Source organism: Rhamphochromis sp. 'chilingali' (genome assembly GCF_963969265.1).
Source record: "Rhamphochromis sp. 'chilingali' genome assembly, chromosome: 4".
NCBI lineage: Eukaryota > Metazoa > Chordata > Actinopteri > Cichliformes > Cichlidae > Rhamphochromis > Rhamphochromis sp. 'chilingali'.
This window is the reverse complement of record NC_137948.1, coordinates 24,561,922-24,580,882: the sequence shown is the minus strand read 5'-3', so window position 1 is coordinate 24,580,882 and position 18,961 is coordinate 24,561,922. Positions and strand designations below refer to the sequence as shown.

At 41.5% G+C, this 18,961-nt stretch overlaps 1 protein-coding gene across 1 annotated transcript; it reads left to right on the top strand.

Moving 5' to 3' along the window:
* Positions 1 to 2,709: 2,709 nt before the first annotated feature.
* LOC308396083 (hydroperoxide isomerase ALOXE3-like) lies at positions 2,710 to 9,988 on the top strand (the record flags this gene model as incomplete). The annotated part of the gene is made up of 14 exons (XM_080881148.1): positions 2,710 to 2,862; positions 3,096 to 3,300; positions 3,443 to 3,524; positions 3,750 to 3,872; positions 3,963 to 4,066; positions 4,489 to 4,655; positions 4,786 to 4,929; positions 5,219 to 5,422; positions 5,606 to 5,692; positions 5,798 to 5,967; positions 8,384 to 8,505; positions 8,710 to 8,810; positions 9,466 to 9,636; positions 9,809 to 9,988. 14 exons carry the CDS (start codon positions 2,710 to 2,712, stop codon positions 9,986 to 9,988), a joined length of 2,013 nt encoding a protein of 670 aa, XP_080737274.1.
* Positions 9,989 to 18,961: the final 8,973 nt, after the last annotated feature.

Genomic DNA, 18,961 nt, shown 5'->3' with positions numbered 1-18,961 from the left:
TTTGGGGTCTTTTCCTTACAATATAAAGTGCCTCGATGCAACTGCTGTTGTGATGTGGTTCTATATAAGTAGAATTGAATTGTATTGAATGCATGATAGCTGATTATTCTGTAAATAGTTTTAAATAGTTGTACAAAAAAACCCCAACAACACCTGAGGCATTGGCTGAGGCATTTTTATGTAAAGTTGGAAATAACTTTTAAAAATGTGTGCAAAAACAAGGTATTTGACATTGCGAAAGAGCTAGTGTCAATAATATGGTGGCTCCCTGCAGAAGTTCAATGGGGACAATGGCATTTCCTTTTCAAGTTGTCGAACCCAACTGACGACTTTCTTTTTGTAGTTGTTTGTGGGATCTCTCCTTAGGGCTTCATGGGTATTATTGTCACTGAGGAGTGTAGTAATCTTGGTATAATAAGAACAAAAGTGCACCTTGCCATCGTCATGTGCAAGAAATCACCACTGACCTAAATATTTTTTTTAACCTGTATTTAAACAGGTTATCCTATTAACACTCATTGTTTGTTTACTAGAGAAACCTTTTTCAGATAGTCAAAGGAGCTTGCAAAGAAAAGTGTCTGGACTTCTTTAAGTTGCTTGAAGACGTTTCACCTCTCATCCGAGAAGCTTCTTCAGTTCTAAGGTCAAATGGTGGGGAGTCCCAGATTTAAACCTAGTGGGAGTTTCCCCCCACAGAGGGACATTCCTCGCTGCACTGTACAGGAATGCCCAGACCTCTACATTGGAGAGACAAGCGCATGGCAAAACATAGAAGAGCCACCTCCACAGGACAAAACTCAGCAGTCCATCTGCATCTTAAGGATAAAGGACACTCCTTCAAGGATGCCAATGTTCACATTTTGGACAGAGAGGACAGATGGTTTGAAAGAGGAGTGAAAGAAGCCATCTATGTCCACTGTGAGCGACCATCTTTGAACAGAGGCGGTGGTTTACGACACCAACTCTCTGCCATCTATAATCCAGTTTTGAGTTCCCTCCCCAGATGCCTTAATGCCCACTCACATCCTGGGCCATCTGACCTCAGGAATTCGCATGATGAGGTGGGGCCAGGTTTCACAAAGAGTTCACCCGAAACTCTGGCTGATTGGGACCCACACCCAGTTTCACACCTTTGCTCAGGCGATTAGAGGATCATCAGGGGGTCCTTTTGTCCCTCTGTGGGGGGTCACTCCCACTAGGTTTATTTCTGGGACTCTCCACCATTTGACCTTAGAACTGAAGAAGCTTCTCGGATGAGAGGTGAAACATCTTCAAGCAACTTAAAGAAGTCCAGACGCTTTTCTTTGCAAGCTCCTTTGACTACGATGACCTGGATGGCTGAGAACCTTCACAGACACTTTTTCAGATAGGCATAATAAAATTCAAGCAATAAAGTAGAAGCAATAAAAAAGAAACATCAGAATCAGAACAACAGAATCAAATAGCGAAAACTGTCCGTTTATAAAATTATAAAAATGATATTAAAATCAAGAACAAGTTCCCATTGAGGAATTCACAAAATCGCTTACACATCTTTTAAACTCTGCAAACAAAATCAAGTGAAAGAGCTGCAAGTCCTTCTGTATGAACTGACGGAATTGTGAGTGTAAAAAAAATTTGAGACCACAGACTATAACTGAATATGTAATCTGACAACAACTGTATAAACCAGAAATAGATTTAAAGATAAAGTGGTATAAGTCAGCCATTAATTTATAGATACAATCCCAGTGAATAGTCATATAGAGTGAGGGAACATCCTTTGTGATTCCAATGAAGACAAATCAGCTAGAGATTGTAAAGTGCAGCGGTGTCTTAAAGGTTTACAGCCACTTCTAGATCATAAATGCCCCACGATAAAGAGAGTCCAAGAGATAGAGAGAAGGAGCAGGGTTATTCATGCAAACTATATCACCATCGTCAAGGAGGAGTAAAGAGTTTTTTATGAGTTTCAATAGAAAAACCTTGAAAAGGTACAGTAGAGGGAAATACTGCCCATACTCTGCCATACTCTGTGTACTTGAACCACTATGACTTCTTTCCATTTAAAATGAGCCCGAGCTCATCAAAAGCTAATTGTAATTGTTGGAAAACCATGTTGGTGGTATGAGCACAAAAATAATTGTGTCATCTACATATAAATGATAAAATATATTTAGCTTTTGCCTTAACATTAATATCAAATAATGTAAGACAGATCACTCCATTAGTGACACTTTAAAAACTCAAAGAGAGACCGTTAAACTGTGCGCACTGCTTGCAGTCAGGAAGGTAATTAGTAAACCAGCCTTCATCTGAAAGGCCTAGTTCCAATAACCTCTAGGAAAATGACAAATCAGCAGTGTCAAGGGCTTTGACAGCTCAATAAAAAGAGTGGTGCAGTTTATAGGTTATTTGGATAACCTTATCTGGCATTTCATCACAATACATGATTGATGCAACTGACTGAACACTCCCACTAAACTGAGTAAATAAAAAGAAATTGTAGGGGCAAGTTCTGACAGAACAGTTATTCTAAGAAACTTCCTCGTCTCATTTACAAAGGTAAGAGATATTTTCACAGGATTTCAGTCAGAAATTGTGGGTCAAAAAAGGCATTTAGATAATGTCTTCAAATTCTTTTAATTGTGATGTCACAATTTTAACTGCTTACATTTCCAAATCAGTGCTAAGAGTGATTATAATTCTCCCCCTACCAGGATTTGAAAAATGGTGCAGTATAAAGTGACCGTATTCACTGGTGATCGCCTTAATTCCACTACTCTCAACAATGTCTACATTAAGCTGGTGGGCACAGATGGGGAGAGTGATCGCAAGTGGCTCATGGGCTTGAAAGGGGCTTCATCCTTCGTCAGAGGAGCTGTAAGTCTGGGATGGCCACCTCCATGATTTTTTCAGGTTCCCTATATGACATTATACATGCAAACTTTTAGGGAAATAAGGGAATTATTAACTGTGATTTATGTAAAGTTGAAATCTATCACCATGAAGATGGTCAAAGCAAACAGTTCACTTCATGGACCACAGTAAATTATAAGAGGAATTGTATGCTCGAGTGTTGAAGCTCAGCGCAAACTGCTATGTCATTTCTTTAGGTATCAAAGTTTAAGGTGTCCTGCTCCACTTCCCTTGGAAATCTTGTGCTGATAGAGTTAGACAAACAGTCTCTCCCACTGTTCCCAGAAGATGATTGGTTTTGTGCCAAGGTGGAAGTGAAATCCCCTGAAGGAGACATCTACAGCTTTCCCGTCTACCGCTGGATTGCTGATAGCAAGGTGCACCGCTTCAAAGATGGAAAAGGTTTGGGAAACTGTGCTCATCTTAAATCTTGTTCAAACCATTGCAGATGTAAAACAAAGTTTGTAATGAGGCTGAAGCAGTTTCCTAATACAGTATATACCATATTTACAAGAACAACTTGAAACCATTTTTTCTTAATTAGCTCTGAGAGTCTTTGAAGACAACCATCATCTTGGCAGGTACAGTCGGCAGCAAGAGATTCAGCAGCGAGAGGAAGACTATCGGTGAGAATTCAGAGCTTATACATATTTTGGCCTTACAGCTCCTGAAACTAGAATACAAATGCTGTCCAGTTATAGCTGAATATCCTAATACTAATGATATTTAACCTTAAAATTAAGCATTACAATATATTGTTTGTCTGCTGGGATTAATTTAAAAATGCATTGTAAACTATATTATTCATATATTATGTTTTGTGAATTGAAACTGCAATTTCTTTTTCTCAGCTGGGATGCATATGCAGAGGGAATACCTCACTCCTTGAAGGCACAAAACCCAATTTTTCTGCCATCAGAGGTTCAGTTCTCCTTCACCAAAACTACAGAGTTTGTCTACACTGCTTCCACAGGGTGAAGTTCTTTTTTTTCTCTTTACCTATCAAAACTATAACTATGTTAAATATAATAAAGAAATAAGATGAATGTGCTCTTCTGTTTCAGACTGACTGAGCTGAAGCTGAAGGGACTGGATAACCGTAAGGAGAAGTGGGATAATATTGACAGCATCAATCGAGTGTTTTGCTGCAAAAAGACTGAAATATCAGGTAACTAACATCATAGTTGGAGTATCGAGTACTTATACTTTGTGCATAATAATATGTACTTAACTGTTACCTTTGAAGTATTACTATATCAGTATACATAGTCGATTTTCCTGAATAATAAGAACATTATACAGTCTGTTCTGCAAAAACATATATATTATATATGTTTATAGCTATTGATTGATGTTTAAAACTGAGAATATAAAGTCTCATTTTATCTTATGACAGGTGATCTAACAAGTAGAATATGGTTTCAATATCTAATAAAGCTCACTAGAGAGAGCTTATGACTTTTTATACATTTCACATAATCAAGACTCTCAGACACTGAACTTCTGACACAAAGTTAGAAATGTAGCAAAATTTGTAGGCTAGTTTAAAAAAGGAACATATTCTTTTTCTTTTTCTTTTTCTTTTTGCAGAATATGTTCAGGAACACTGGAAAGAAGATGCTTTCTTTGGCTACCAGTTTCTAAATGGTGTCAACCCCATTTTGATCCAGTGTTGTACAACCCTGCCCAGTAACTTCCCTGTCACTGATGACATGGTCTTTCCCCACAGTCGTTGCGACCTTGCAGATGAAATGAAGGTGACTGTAGAAAGACACAAAAAAAGGAGAAAGAAATGTTTCTTAAATCAGCTACTTGGTCATTGCAATAAATGCACTTACACATTCACTGAATATACACACTGCTGAAATAACCTGAACTTTCAAACAGAAAGGGAACATATTCCTGTGTGACTACAAGCTTCTGGATGGAGTGAAAGCAAACACCATCAATGGGAAGAAGCAGTATTTGATGGCTCCTCTCGTCCTGCTCCACAAACCTCCTGATAATAAACTAATGCCGATTGCTATTCAGGTAATTCAGTTCAGATGAGCTTTATTTACATAGCAAAATATATATATTTTCTATGGTAAATATGAGAGGAAAATCCCAATAATCAGGCAATTCTTTGTGAGCAAGCACTTTGGCAACTGGAAAGGAAAACTCCCTTTTTAACAGGAAGAAACCTCTGTCAGAAGCCACCTCCCACGACAAGTTGGGAGTGAGGGGAGAGGGAGAAGGACAAAAGACATGCTGTAGAAGAAAGACGGATATTAAAAATAACTAATAATTTGACTTATCACTTGACCCTGTCCTTGTATAGCTGAAGCAGACTCCATCAGATGACAATCCGATCTTTCTTCCTACTGATTCTGAGTACGACTGGTTGATCGCCAAGATTTTTGTAAGAAGTGCAGATTTCAATCACCATCAGCTCAATGCTCACCTTCTGCGCACGCACTTGCTGGCTGAGGTTTTTGCAGTGTCACTGCTGCGCAACGTGCCCATGGTGCATCCTCTGTACAAGGTAACTGACGTTTGCTGAAACTCAGTGTTTTGGTTTGTAAATAATTTTAAATAACGTTGAAAGCATTTGAGTTTATCAATGTGTCCACAAAGGACATTTGATTGTGCAACAGCGTATCTCAGCATAATAAATGCCAAAGTTTTGCCCCAATCTAGCACTAACAGAGTTCCCTCTTTCCCTCAGCTCCTCAAACTTCACACACGCTACACTCTGCAGATCAACTTCTTAGCTCGACGCCTTCTCATTTCTGACACTGGCGCTTTCACTCAGGTATGCAAAGAACAGCACACTCACTAGACCTTTACCTAAATAACTGTTTCTTTTTCAGTGTCATGTACAACATTTGTCTCTAACTGTGAGCTACCCATTCTCTAGTTTGCATCATCAGGTGGAGAGGGCATGTTTACAATCCTGAAGAGGTCAGTGTCCTCAATGACCTACAGCTCCCTCTGTATGCCAGATGACATTGCTGAACGTGGCCTAGAAGCTGTGCCAAACTTCTACTACAGGGATGATGGCCTAAAGGTTTGGGATATCATCCACAGGTATGGTAGTTTTGCCCTCTTAATGACGCCACCAAGCTGCTGCAGTTCTGTTATAACAATAATATTTTATTATTTGTTAGTTTATTATTTTTATTTTATTTATGTCATTTTACAATTCTGTTTTCCATCCATCCATCGTCTTCCGCTTATCGGGGGCCGGGTCGCGGGGGCAGCATCCTAAGCAGAGAAGCCCAGACCTCCCTCTCCCCAGCTACCTCCTCCAGCTTGTCTGGGGGAACACCAAGGTGTTCCCAGGCCAGCCAAGAGATATAATCTCTCCTGCGTGTCTTGGGTCTGCCCCTGGGCCTCCTCCCGGATTCTGGGAGTTGGCCCAGGACCGGGAACATTATTTTTTCAATTTGGTTTCCCAATAAAAGATCATTGAAAAAATGAACACAAAATTAACACACAAGAAAGAGATGAAAACAGGCGCTGTTGGAATGCTACTAAGCAAGTAACCCCAGTGGAAGGGTTACGTGACTAGGATGAGGGACCTATGGAATCTTCGATACCCAGCATCCAGATTGATGGCGAAACAACTTGGGGAATGTTTTCCAACATTCAGAAGATGGAACTGCTCAGACAGCTAGAGATTGACGAGGTACAACACAAATGCTACGGCAAGGGGAAGCTAGGATGACAGGTCAAGGGGGAGATATCATCACCTCCACCTGAGATTGGGTGGGGGCCCCAAGTGCGATGGAAGAAGGATCATTGAGCACGAGAGGAACTGACCTGAGAGATAAGATCATGGCAAAGCTGGAAACCTGGATCCTTCATGGCTGGTTACTAAGACTATGTGAAGTACCCTCAGAAGATCTACTAGATCAGGGGTGTCGAACCCCAGGCCTCAAGGGCCGGTGTCCTGCAGGTTTTATATGTGTCCTTGATCCATCACAGCTGATTTAAATGGATAAATTACCTCCTCAAAATGTCTTGAAGTTCTCCAGAGGTCTGGTTATGAACTAATCATTCGATTCACATGCGTGATATCTAAAACCTGTAGGACACCTGCCCTCGAGGCCTGGAGTTTGACACCCGTATACTAGATGATGTGAATGCTGCACTATGGACAAGACTGAGACTAACCAGCTGATCTACACCACGGCAACAGTGATCAGTGAGATACTTCGCTACAAGTTCAACAGCCACAAGGAGCAGTGCCCTACATGGAGAAGGAGAATAGAGGCCAAGATAAGGGTAGCACGGAGGGAGGTTAGCCAACTATCGGAGCTGCAGAAAGGTGCAATGAAAAAGGTGCTACGGCCAAGCAAAGACTCATAGCCTTGGCAAACTTGAAGAGGTACACCAAAGAGATAGAAAGCAGGAGAATAAACCAGCTGTTCTCCACAGAACCAGCCATGGTGTACTCTTAATGGCAGGGGAACAATATGAGAATAGCAGCACCAAGGCTGGAAACAGAGCAATAGTGGAAGAGCATATGGGAGAAGAACCCAACCCATGGCATCAATGCTCAGTGGCTAGTGGATCTAAGAGCAGACCACAGCAATCTCCGTGAACAGAGTCATTCAAGAAAGGGTCTCCAGTATGAAGAGTTGGACAGCACCAGGCCCTGACTTGATTCACGCCTACTGGCTGAAGAAGCTGACTGCAGTCCACGAGTGTCTGACAGCACAAATGAACCAGCTTCTAGTCGATGAGAGACACTGAAAATGGAAATACCAGAAGAGCAAAACACCAGCTACTGGTAGACAAAGCAGTCGCTTAAAACTGCAAGACTAGGCTGACCAACCTGTGCACTGCCTGGATTGGTTACAAAAGGCCTATGACTCAATGCCCCACACCACTTCCTGTGGGGCATTCCTCTATCTGCTGGTGGAATGTACCACAGGCAGATAGAGGAAGTGGCTGACATCCAGAAATCCTACCAGTGACTGGACAAAGCTGGAGTGAAAGACAACACAGAGACACTAATCTTGGCAGCACAGGAACAAGCTCCATAGAGGCTGGGGTCTATCACATCAGGCAAGACCCCAGTTGCATGCTGTGTAAAAATGCCCCTGAGATAATCCAGCACATAAGAGTAGACTGCAAGATGCTAGCAGGCAGGGGCATGGAGCGCCATAATCAAGTGGCCGGTGCGGAGTATGGCCTGGAAGTCCCGAGGTCAAAATAGGAGGCGCCGCGTAGGATGGTTGAGTGATCAAGCTAAGCAAGTACCACAGGAAGTTCTGTGGTTCCTGTAGGCACTCAGATGAGACATTAGTATATTAAGTTCAGCTTTAAGTACAGACTAATGTTAAACATTGTTCAATTTTTTAAATTAAAGTTTCTCAGAAGGTGTTAGTACTTCTCTTAAAATGAAAGGTGTGTCTAATACTTACAGATATCTACCATCCCTAAGTAAAATGAATGAAATAAATAATGAAAGCATATTTCATCCAATTTCTCAAAGGTTTGTGCAGGGAATGCTCGGCTACTACTACAAGAGTGACAGTGAAGTCCAGCAGGACTCTGAACTTCAGAAGTGGATTTTGGACATTTTTGAACATGGTTTCTTTTCTCAAGCAGAAACAGGTTGGCTTCAAAGAAATGTTCAGTTCTTATTATGATAAAGTTGATTGATCCTTAGTACTGAGATGTTACATCACTGATGATGTGTCCAGGGGCACCAGAGGGTGTATCATAAACAGTATATATAATTATAATCCAAACATAAATCCAATTTTTGTTTGTTCACCTCAATGCAATTGATGCTGGGGGGGGTTTTCTGCTCAACAGGAATTCCTCAGACATTTACTTGTGTGACTGAGTTGGTCAAGTTTGTCACCATGGTGATCTTCACTTGCTCAGCCCAGCATGCAGCCGTGAACTCTGGACAGGTGAGTCCTTGTATAAACAGTTTCACTTTTTTTTTTTTTAAACAACAGTGCATGAACATCTGAGAACCTAGGAGACCTTTGGGAGAGCAATGATGATCCATCTCATTTAGGATTCTAGCTGCTCAACAGTCCTGGGTCTTTATCCTGTTCTTCATTTCATGATGTATCAAATGTTTTCAACTGGTGAATGGTCTAGTCTGCAGCAAGGCAAGTTCAGCATCCAGACTCTTCCATAATGAAACTATGATGTGATAGATGCAATATGGGGTTCAGCACTGTCTTGCTGAAATATGTAAGTCCTTCTCTGAAAAAGATGTCATCTGGATGAGAGCATGTGTTGCTCTAAAACCAAACTGTATTTATGTATATTTACATCTGAGAAACTCTGGCTCTCTAACATACTCTGTTTATACCCAGTCATGGTACTGACAAGCTGCAGTTGTTGAGGCATTTCTTCCAAAATCAGTGAAGTTAAACTAAACTGGTCATGCAAAGAGAAAATGTGAATAATTATATAAATAGTACCATAAAACTACAGGTACTATATCACCAATATAAAAAAAAGAAAGAAAGAAGGAATTATACATTAAACGCCATTATTACACCATCATTTTACTTTTTAATCAGTTATCTTTTACTTCTTGCTCAAATGCAGTATGACTATGGTGGCTGGATGCCCAACACTCCCATCTCCCTGCAACTCCCGCCACCGACCACAAAGGGGACGACAAGCGAGGCCACAATGTTGGCGACCTTCCCTGACGTCAATGTAACAGTTCAGGGCATGGCCACCGTGTGGTTACTCAGCAAGCAGTCCAGTGACTTTGTAAGCAGCAAAGATTTCATTAAGAATGACAGGAATTATGTCTGAATTTAATTTTTGTAAACACATTACAACTGTATACAATCATTCCAAGAGCCTATTTTGAATAAAAACAAATAATTGTTTTAATTGAATTTTGTTGAAGAAAACTTAAATGTATCATTGTTCTCATCAGGTCCCTCTTGGCCAGTACCCGGAGGAGCATTTCATTGAGGAAATTCCTCGCAAAATACTAAAGGATTTTCAGATGGAGCTTGAAGATTTAAGTTTAGTTATTAAAGCCAGAAACAAGCGTTTAGAAGTGCCATACACCTACATGGATCCGGCAGAGTTAGAAAACAGTGTGGCCATTTGAATATTAGAAGACTCAGCTGTGAGACAAAATTCAGTTCCCTCTTCAAACAACAGCAGGGAAAGACCTCTAAGTTCTGACTTTTACTGATGAAATAGAACAAAGAACTTACTACTTATAATCACTATATACTAAACTGTAATTTTTTTCATCTGTGTTAAAATGTGATTCTTTTTTTGCATTACAATCTTGAATCATCTGATTTGAAATGAAAAATGTTTGATTTTTGGGGGTGTCTGTTTTGAGACAGTTGATCTCCTGATCATGATGTATTTTCTTCTTAGAAAACATTTACTGCATTTCATTGTTTATATTTTCATTATTTTAATGTTTCAATTTTCTTGAGCTAAACCCAAACAGCTTTTTGATGAGTTAGACAACATGAACACCCTAAACTTCGCCTGAGACTGCTACTTCATCTCGGCCACCAATGTGCACTTGGTTTCTTTGTTTCTTTGCTGAAACCTGATTGTATTTTAGCATCATATTCTAAATTATCAGTTCTCTAAAGCCTCATTTAATGCATGGCACAGATTAAACACACATGGCTCACAGACATTAACAAGATGGGTCTGCATTATCCACATTAGCCTGCTTATACTGTTGACATGTGTAGCATATTTATTTAACACTGCAAAATAGAGTGATGTTTACATAGGCCACTGTATTTTGTGTAGATACCATCTCAGTGGCAAAAATGTGATTATATTCAATTCAGTTCAATTTATATAGCACCAAATCTCAACAACAGTCATCTCAATTCAGAATGTGATAATATCAATTTCCTTTACACTCACTGGGCACATTATTAGGTACACCTTGCTAGCACAAAGCTAGAACAAAGTGTTGCAAATATTCTTCAGTTGCTGCAGATTTGTCAGCTACACATCCATGATGTGAATCAAAGCTTATCTACTGGGTTGAGATCTTATGACTTTGACCATTTAAGTACAGCTCATTGTCATCTCAAGAAACCTGTTTGAGATGAAGTGAGTTTTGTGATATGAAACATTATCCTACTGCCCACATAGCAGACAGGTCTGGCCGGGATCTGGTGTCAAACCAGCACTGCTGGCTGACTTCTGATGGAAGCAGCCATCAGAAGATGGGTACACTGTGATAATTAAGGGACTGACATGGTCTGCAACAATACTCAGGTAGGTCGCTGTGTTTAAACAAGGCTCAATTGGTACCAAGGAGCAGACCAACGTCTGACAAGAAAATATCCTCCCATACCATTATAGTCACTGATACAAAGCTGTATGGATCTATGCTTTTATGTTGTTTGCACCATCTAAATACTGGAGCAGAGAAACCAAAACCAGGCAGTGTTTTTCCAATCTCCTATTGTCCAGTTGAGTGAGCTCATGTCAAATATGGCCCCATTTTCCTGTCTTGACAGGAATGACACCTGGTGTGGCCTATCTGCTTCAAGATTAGACATGACTCATTACAAGTGTTGCTTGTAATGAGTCCTAACTCGAATTATTTGTAGTAGTCTGGCATTTTCCCTCTGATTTCTAATACTCTGCCTGGCACCAACAACCATGCCAAGTCTAAAGTTTAAGGCTACGTCCACACGTACACGGGTATTTTGAAAACTGAGATTTTCCGTTTTCGTTTTAAAAAATAATCCCGTCCACACGTAAACGCAGAAATGAAGGAAAACGCTGCTAGGAACATGCCAAAGCAACAGGTGGCGATATATTCCTAACCATGTAGAAATGTTGGCCAATCAGAAGTCTAGAAGCCTCAGTGGGAAATAGTAAACAAGGATGGGGCATAGAAGCAGAACCGAGTCGTATGTGTGGAGGGACAGTAACTGTGTGTGTATATGTAAGCATTTAAACACTGCAGAGAGTACAATTAACAGTAATAGTATTGTAGAAATTCATTTCACCGAAACAATAACGTGGCACACAGTGTGACGTCAAAAAAGGCGCACACCTTTGACGCTGCGTTTTCTCTGTTTTTCTCGTCCACACGTCAACGCAAAAACTGAGTTTTCAAAAATCTCCACCCTGGCCGGAGTTTTTAAAAATCTCAGTTTTCAGTGACCGAAAACGCCGTTTACGTGTGGACGAAAAGTGCAAACGCATAGAAAAATCTGCGTTTTCAAAAATACCCGGGTACGTGTGGACGTAGCCTAAATCAGCTTTCTTCCCCTTTCTGATGCTTGGTTTGAACTTCAGGTTGCAGGTTGTTTTTGAGTTGTTGCCAAATGTTTTTTTTTTTTTATTTATGTTAAAGAGAAGCTGAACAGTTGCACACAACAAAGTGGCTGGTCAGTGTATACAGTAGTTTACCTACGAGAAGCAGTTATAATAATAAAATGTTTTTTAAAAAAAATAAGAATCTTGGGACTAAATTCTTAATTTCTTGTTTTGTTCTTAAAAATCTGTCATATCTTTTCTCAGAATAAGGTTTTTGAATGATATTTATTATTAAATTAATACCTTTATTCATTTAATAATGAATAAAGGTATTCATTAATCAATGCATAAATGAATAGATGCCCTCTGAGTTCTGTGTAATATATGCAAGATCTGTTTTGCTAAATAAGAGACTAAAATTGCTCTGTTCACCTGTGGTCTGTGCAGCAAAATCTAAACCTGAAGCACCACTTTGGGGGGGAAGGAAATTGTCTTCATTCTAACAGAAGAGTATTTGCAATTTGTAACTGTGCTGAAGTTTCAACAGTCTGTGGAGACTCTCACTTCCTCTGTCTGTTTGTAGGATGCAACATTTTACGCTGCCATATCTCTTCTGGAAAGCAGAAATTTCCCTGAAATTTGCGGTTCCTGCAAGGAGACATCTGGAACTTCCCCATGTCGCACAGTGATAAACTTGTTCAGATTCCAAACTGGACAGCGGGTTTGTGTACTTGAACGTGACTATTACCGTGTATTGTACTGTTTGTTCAGCACCTCAGTATGCGCAGTATTTAGAATCTGAATAACTCAGAAGCATAACATTTCAATGGCTGTCACTATTATAGATTTTGCTGTCTATGTTGGGCACAGCCCGGTAGTGGTGTTGCTCTTGCAAAAAAGAGAGATATTTTTATGATACCAATTTTATTGCTTTTCGAGGTTGCTGCTGACCATGTAGTCATAATACTCCTGAACTCACCTAATCACACATTTAGTGCTGAATGAACTTAATTTGTCCTTGACTGCTTGCAGGCCTCCTCAACTTCTAAGTGGATTTTAATTCTCATTTGTTTTTGCAATCCAGCTAACGAGTGACAAAACTTGTTACTTTCTGCAATTCACACATTGGTAAATGACTAATGGACTGTTTCTTACATGGCACTTTGTTACTCAATTTGAGCACTCATAGCACTTTAGAGCATACCTCATTCATCTAGTCACTCAGATTCATACAAGCACTTTCTTTCTTTGCCTAAGTAAATGGTAAGGGGTAAATGGATTGATTCTTATATAGCGCTTTTCTACTCAAAGCACTCAAAGCGCTTTACTCAGCATTCACCCAATCACACAAACACTTTCTTCTGTGCTTTTAAGTTCTCACTAACTAACTAACTACTACTCATTCATACTCCTGGATGCATCAGAGAGCAACTTAGGGTTAGTATCTTGCCCAACATGCAGACTGGGGGAGCCTGCTCTACCTCCTGAGCTACCGCCAGCATAAGCGGTTTCTAGCTAGCATTCACACACCTTCACACTCTGATGAATGCATTAAAAAGCAACTTATTGTTCAGTATCTTACCCAAGAATACTGGCTGCTCTGGCTCCTGAGCTACAGTTAACCTACTACATTCCTGACGTTCTGATCCATAGTTTAGTTTACCTAAAGTTTAGGGAAACTTTATTTTAGGTAAACTAAAGTTTAGGTAAACTAGTTTAGTTTTTTTTCTGCAACTAATGGAAGCTATTTTGACAAGTTGTTATTCTGTTGTACAGTGTAATAAACACTTCATTGGCACATTTAGAATATTAGAAGATTATATTTTATATAAATAACCATCTGATATTTTAGTGTACAAAAGTAACTTTGCTCACTTCAGCAAAGCACAACAGAGAACTACACTGATCATTATAAACTCTTTTCTGTGCTCCTCTTGAAATAAATTAGCCAAACTGGCATTTATAAACTCAGCAGGGATAGCACTTCAGGCAAAATCCCAAATTAGAAAAGATGCCCCCCTTCCAAATGTTGGAAAGTGAAATATAACATTTCTTGTTAACTAAGGAGAAAATCCTGCCTTTTTTTCTTCTTTGTTTTAAAGGGAGCATCAGAATTCTGTTATGATGTTGGAAGGATTCAGAGTGTAGTGTATCTATATAAATATACATTAAACCTTTTAATGGTCAACATAATCACCACATTGTTATAGTTCGAAAAAAAAAAAAACGGTGGCTTCGTGACTCTCGTGCTTTGCATTATAATCATTGTGTGCTTTAATCTTAAGGCAAATATTAAAACGTAATGATTTTTTTTATTGTTATCATATAAGTTTGCTGGCAATTAAACATGAGACAAAATCAATGAAAAATTTTAATTAGGAGATTTTAAAATGAGCTGTTTAGATTTGTGGATTTAATGTCAGAGACGTAACACTAACCAGTTCTACACATCAGAAATCTCCAAGACCGTTGAATCATGCAGGTCATGAAATGACTTTATACTTCATACTTTAAAGCGAGTCTGCTCTTGCTATTGATTTCAACCTAATTTCTAACCTTTTACTGGAATTGAGAGAATAGCAATTCCGTGAATATGAGTCACTTCATACCTGTTCTGCATGACTAGCAGAGGCAGGTTTTGTAATCCTATTCTCACGCTTAGTTTCACCATCTAAAACACAAATTCAGTGAAAGCCACAATCAAACAAACACCTTTTCACTGTAACCTTACACTGTAGCAGGAAGTGGTACCCGAATCAGTGTATTTTTAATCCTTTGGTCTAATGTTTAGGTTGTCTCAGGGTGGTTGTTGAACCAATTTAGTGTTGTTACTGCACTGAAGTGCCTTTTAACTGAGTATGTGCCAATAGTTACTACAGAAAACTAGAGTGATAGGAAGGAAACTCCGCCCTTCATTCCAGTTTGCTGCACATGAATACGTTTTCCACTTTTGTATCCCCCATAGATGGACCAACAACTTGAAGCCCACCAAACTCCTGAAATCAGTGAACAAATATCACCACACCATTTAAACTTTTTTTTTTTACATAATATAATTATTAACGGAGGCAAAACAACTTAACTGTATTTACCACTACCCACTTTGATTTCATGACCATGCTCACAGAGCCATTGTTTAGTTATTATTCTGGCTCATTAACAAAAATAACAGATTTTTATTTTCCTATAAACAGTCCAACAAGGATACAATTCTATGTAGAGGCACATTACACTGGTGGTTACGGTGGCCCTGAGAGGCCAAACGGACTGCAACTAAAGAAAACACCAGCAATATGAAAACCGCTGCAAAAGCACACAAAACACAACGGAAATGGAAAAAAAATAAAATAGAAATAGGAAAAAACTGATTTCCAAAAGCACAAGAGAAGTGTTTCGGGGGAGACAATAACCGACGGACCAGTTGCAGGAACCAAAATATGCTAAGCATTGCGCTGTGAGACATTTAAAAGTGGAGGATCTAGGCACCTCACTGACCATGTGGGTGCCTGTGAACAGTGACCTGAGAATCATTCAAGCATAAAAATCACTCAAAGGATGAACCAGTGTTGTATCTACACTGTGGCGGGCGTGGTCGGTGGTGCCGCAGCAGGGAAGGCGGACGCACCTGCGCTGCATCACAGTCACGCCTCGCCAGCTTAAAATCTGCTCTGCCTGCTGTGTGTTGTTGTTGTAGAAGTGTTCAGCTGCAAGCTGTGTATGTAACATGACAGCAAATGACATGACAGCGGTAAATAAAAGAATAAAGATACGTGAAAGCATCTTCATGTCGTCGGGTCAGCCGTGGTCATTTAAATACACACCACTTAGCAAAGAGGGTAGTTTAACTTTTAACTTTGTCTTTATATTTTATGACTGGTAGCTTCCTTTAAAATATCATTTATTCCAATATCTTTCACTGAATTTATAGAAAAGGCCTTAGCTCTTAGCCAAAAACCTGGCATATAGTATGCAGTGTATCCTCCAAAAAATTGAGGTAATTGAACAAGGCCTGCTACAAAAGAACATAGCAGGCTAAGAAACTATCTACAGCAGATCAACATCTGAAAGTCATCTTTTTACCATATATGTATAACATATATAAATAAATTCAACAAAGACCTGACACCGGACCTGAAACATGCATCTGGCCCTTCAGCTGATCCAGCTTATCAAAACTTCATCATAAATGGTCTCTGTCACGGCCTGGGGGATCAGCAGGATGCTGATCGGCTATGTCTACCTTTTTCTCTCTCTTGCTCTCTCTCTACTCCTCTCTGTCGCCGGGGCGGAACTCATTGTGGCTTCACGCCTTCGGCCCACGGAAGGGCGTGATGCCCATTAAGGCGATTAGCATTTGAGCCAGCTGGTCTTCGTTGGATCGTTGTCTACCATGCGTCAAAGCTAGAGCTCAGTTAAGTCAAGAGTCTATTATGAACGTCCATCCATCTTCATCCGCTTTATCCGGGGCCGGGTTGCGGGGGCAGCAGCCTAAGCAGAGAGGCCCAGACCTCCCTCTCCCCAGCCACCTCCTCCAGCTTATCCAGGGGAACACCAAGGCGTTCCCAGGCCAGCCGAGAGATATAATCTCTCCAGCGTGTCCTGGGTCGCCTCCTCCCGGTGGGGCATGCCTGGAACACCTCACCCAGGAGGCGCCCAGGAGGCATCCTTGTCAGATGCCCGAACCACCTCAGCTGGCTCCTTTCGATGTGGAGGAGCAGCGGCTCTACTCTGAGCCCCTCCCGGATGGCCGAACTTCTCACCCTATCTCTAAGGGAGAGGCCAGCCACCCTTCAGAGGAAGTTCATTTCTGCTGCTTGTATCCGTGATCTCGTTCTTTCGGTCACTACCCACAGCTCGTGGCCATAGGTGAGGGTAGGGACGTAGATCGACCAGTAAATTGAGAGCTTCGCTTTTACACTCAGCTCCCTCTTCACCACGACGGACCGGTGCAGCGTCCGCATTACTGCAGCTGCAGCCCCAATCCGTCTGTCGATCTCCGGCTCCCTTCTCCCATCACTCGCGAACAAGACCCCGAGACACTTGAACTCCTCCACTTGGGGCAGGAACTCATCCCCGACCCGGAGAGCGCACTCTACCCTTTTCCGGCTGAGAACCATGGCCTCAGATTTGGAGGTGCTGATCCTCATTCCCGCTGCTTCACACTCAGCTGCGAACCGCTCCAGTGCGAGCTGGAGACCCTCACCCGATGAAGCCAACAGAACCACATCATCCGCAAAAAGTAGAGATGAGATTATGAGGCCACCAAAGCGAAAGCCCTCCGCCACTTGGCTGCGCCTAGAAATCCTGTCCATAAAAATTATGAACAGAACCGGAGACAAAGGGCAGCCCTGGCGGAGCCCATCACCCACCGGGAACGAGTCCGACTTATTGCCGGCAATGCGAACCAAGCTCTTGCAACGGTTGTATAGGGATCGAATGGCCCGTAGCAATGGGCCAGACACCCCATACCGCAACACCTCCCACAGGACACCCCGAGGGACATGGTCGAATGCCTTCTCCGAGTCCACAAAACACATGTAGACTGGTTGGGCAAACTCCCATGCACCCTCAAGTATCCTTGAGAGGATAAAGAGCTGGTCCAGTGTTCTGCGACCAGGATGAAAACCGCATTGTTCCTCCTATATCCAAGGTTCGATTAGCGGACGAACTCCCCTTTCCAGCACCCTGGCATAGACTTTCCCAGGGAGGCTGAGGAGTGTGATCCCCCTGTAGTTGGAACACACCCTCCAGTCTCCCTTCTTAAAGATGGGGACCACCACCCCAGTCTGCCAGTCCACAGGTACTGCCCCTGATCTCCACGCAACATTGTAGAGGCGTGTCAACCAGGACAGCCCTACAACGTCCAGAGTTTTCAGGAACTCGGGGGCAGACCTCATCAACACCAGGGGCTCTGCCACCAAGGAGTTGTTTAACTGCCTCAGTGACCTCGCCCCCGGAAACTGGCGGGTCATTCCCCTCATCCCCAGACTCTGCTTCCTCCTCAGAAGATGTGTCAGTGGGATTAAGGAGGTCCTCGAAGTATTCCTTCCACCGCCTGACAATTTTCGCAGTCGACGTCAACAGCATGAACGTTGTAATTAATTCTCGTTTCCTCATCTACAGACCTCCTGAATACCTTCCCTGTGTGAATCATTGTGTCAAGTGTGGAGAGTGGAACTGCGGTTGTGAGTGTGGAGAATTGGAGAACGAGTGACTACCCCTTTGGATTTCCCTGGAGCCTCATCCCTCACTTTGTTGTATATAGCGCTGCCCTGCACTTCCTGTATAAACACCTGGTGGATTCTGTAAATAAATTCTTGTGTACAGCTGATTCTGGAGTCCTGCGCTTGAGTGCCCACGTTGAACCATAACAGTCTCAGTGAAAGTGTGACTGTCAAGTCATTCTTAAGGAAGCAAAACAGGGAGAAAAGGCTGACGTAGGCCAAATTACACAAGAATGGGAAAGAACATCAGTGAAAAAAGGTCACATGTAGAGATGAATCCAAATTGAAAATTGAATTTAAAAAAATTATGGTTCAAATCATCAATGTATTTAGGAAAGAGGTCAGGAGTACTTTTCTATGCTGTGGTGTGCTGGGGGAGCAGCACAGCAAAGAGGGACTCATCCAGGCTGGAGAAACTGATCAGGAAGGCTAGCTCTGTGGTCGGGATTAAGCTGGACACTCTGGTGACAGTGGCAGAGAAAAGGACATTAAAGAAACTGATGGACATTATGAACAATGCTGGGCATCCTCTGCACACGGCCATTAACAACCAGAAGAGTCTGTTCAGTGACAGGTTGCTTCTCCCCAAGACAAGAACT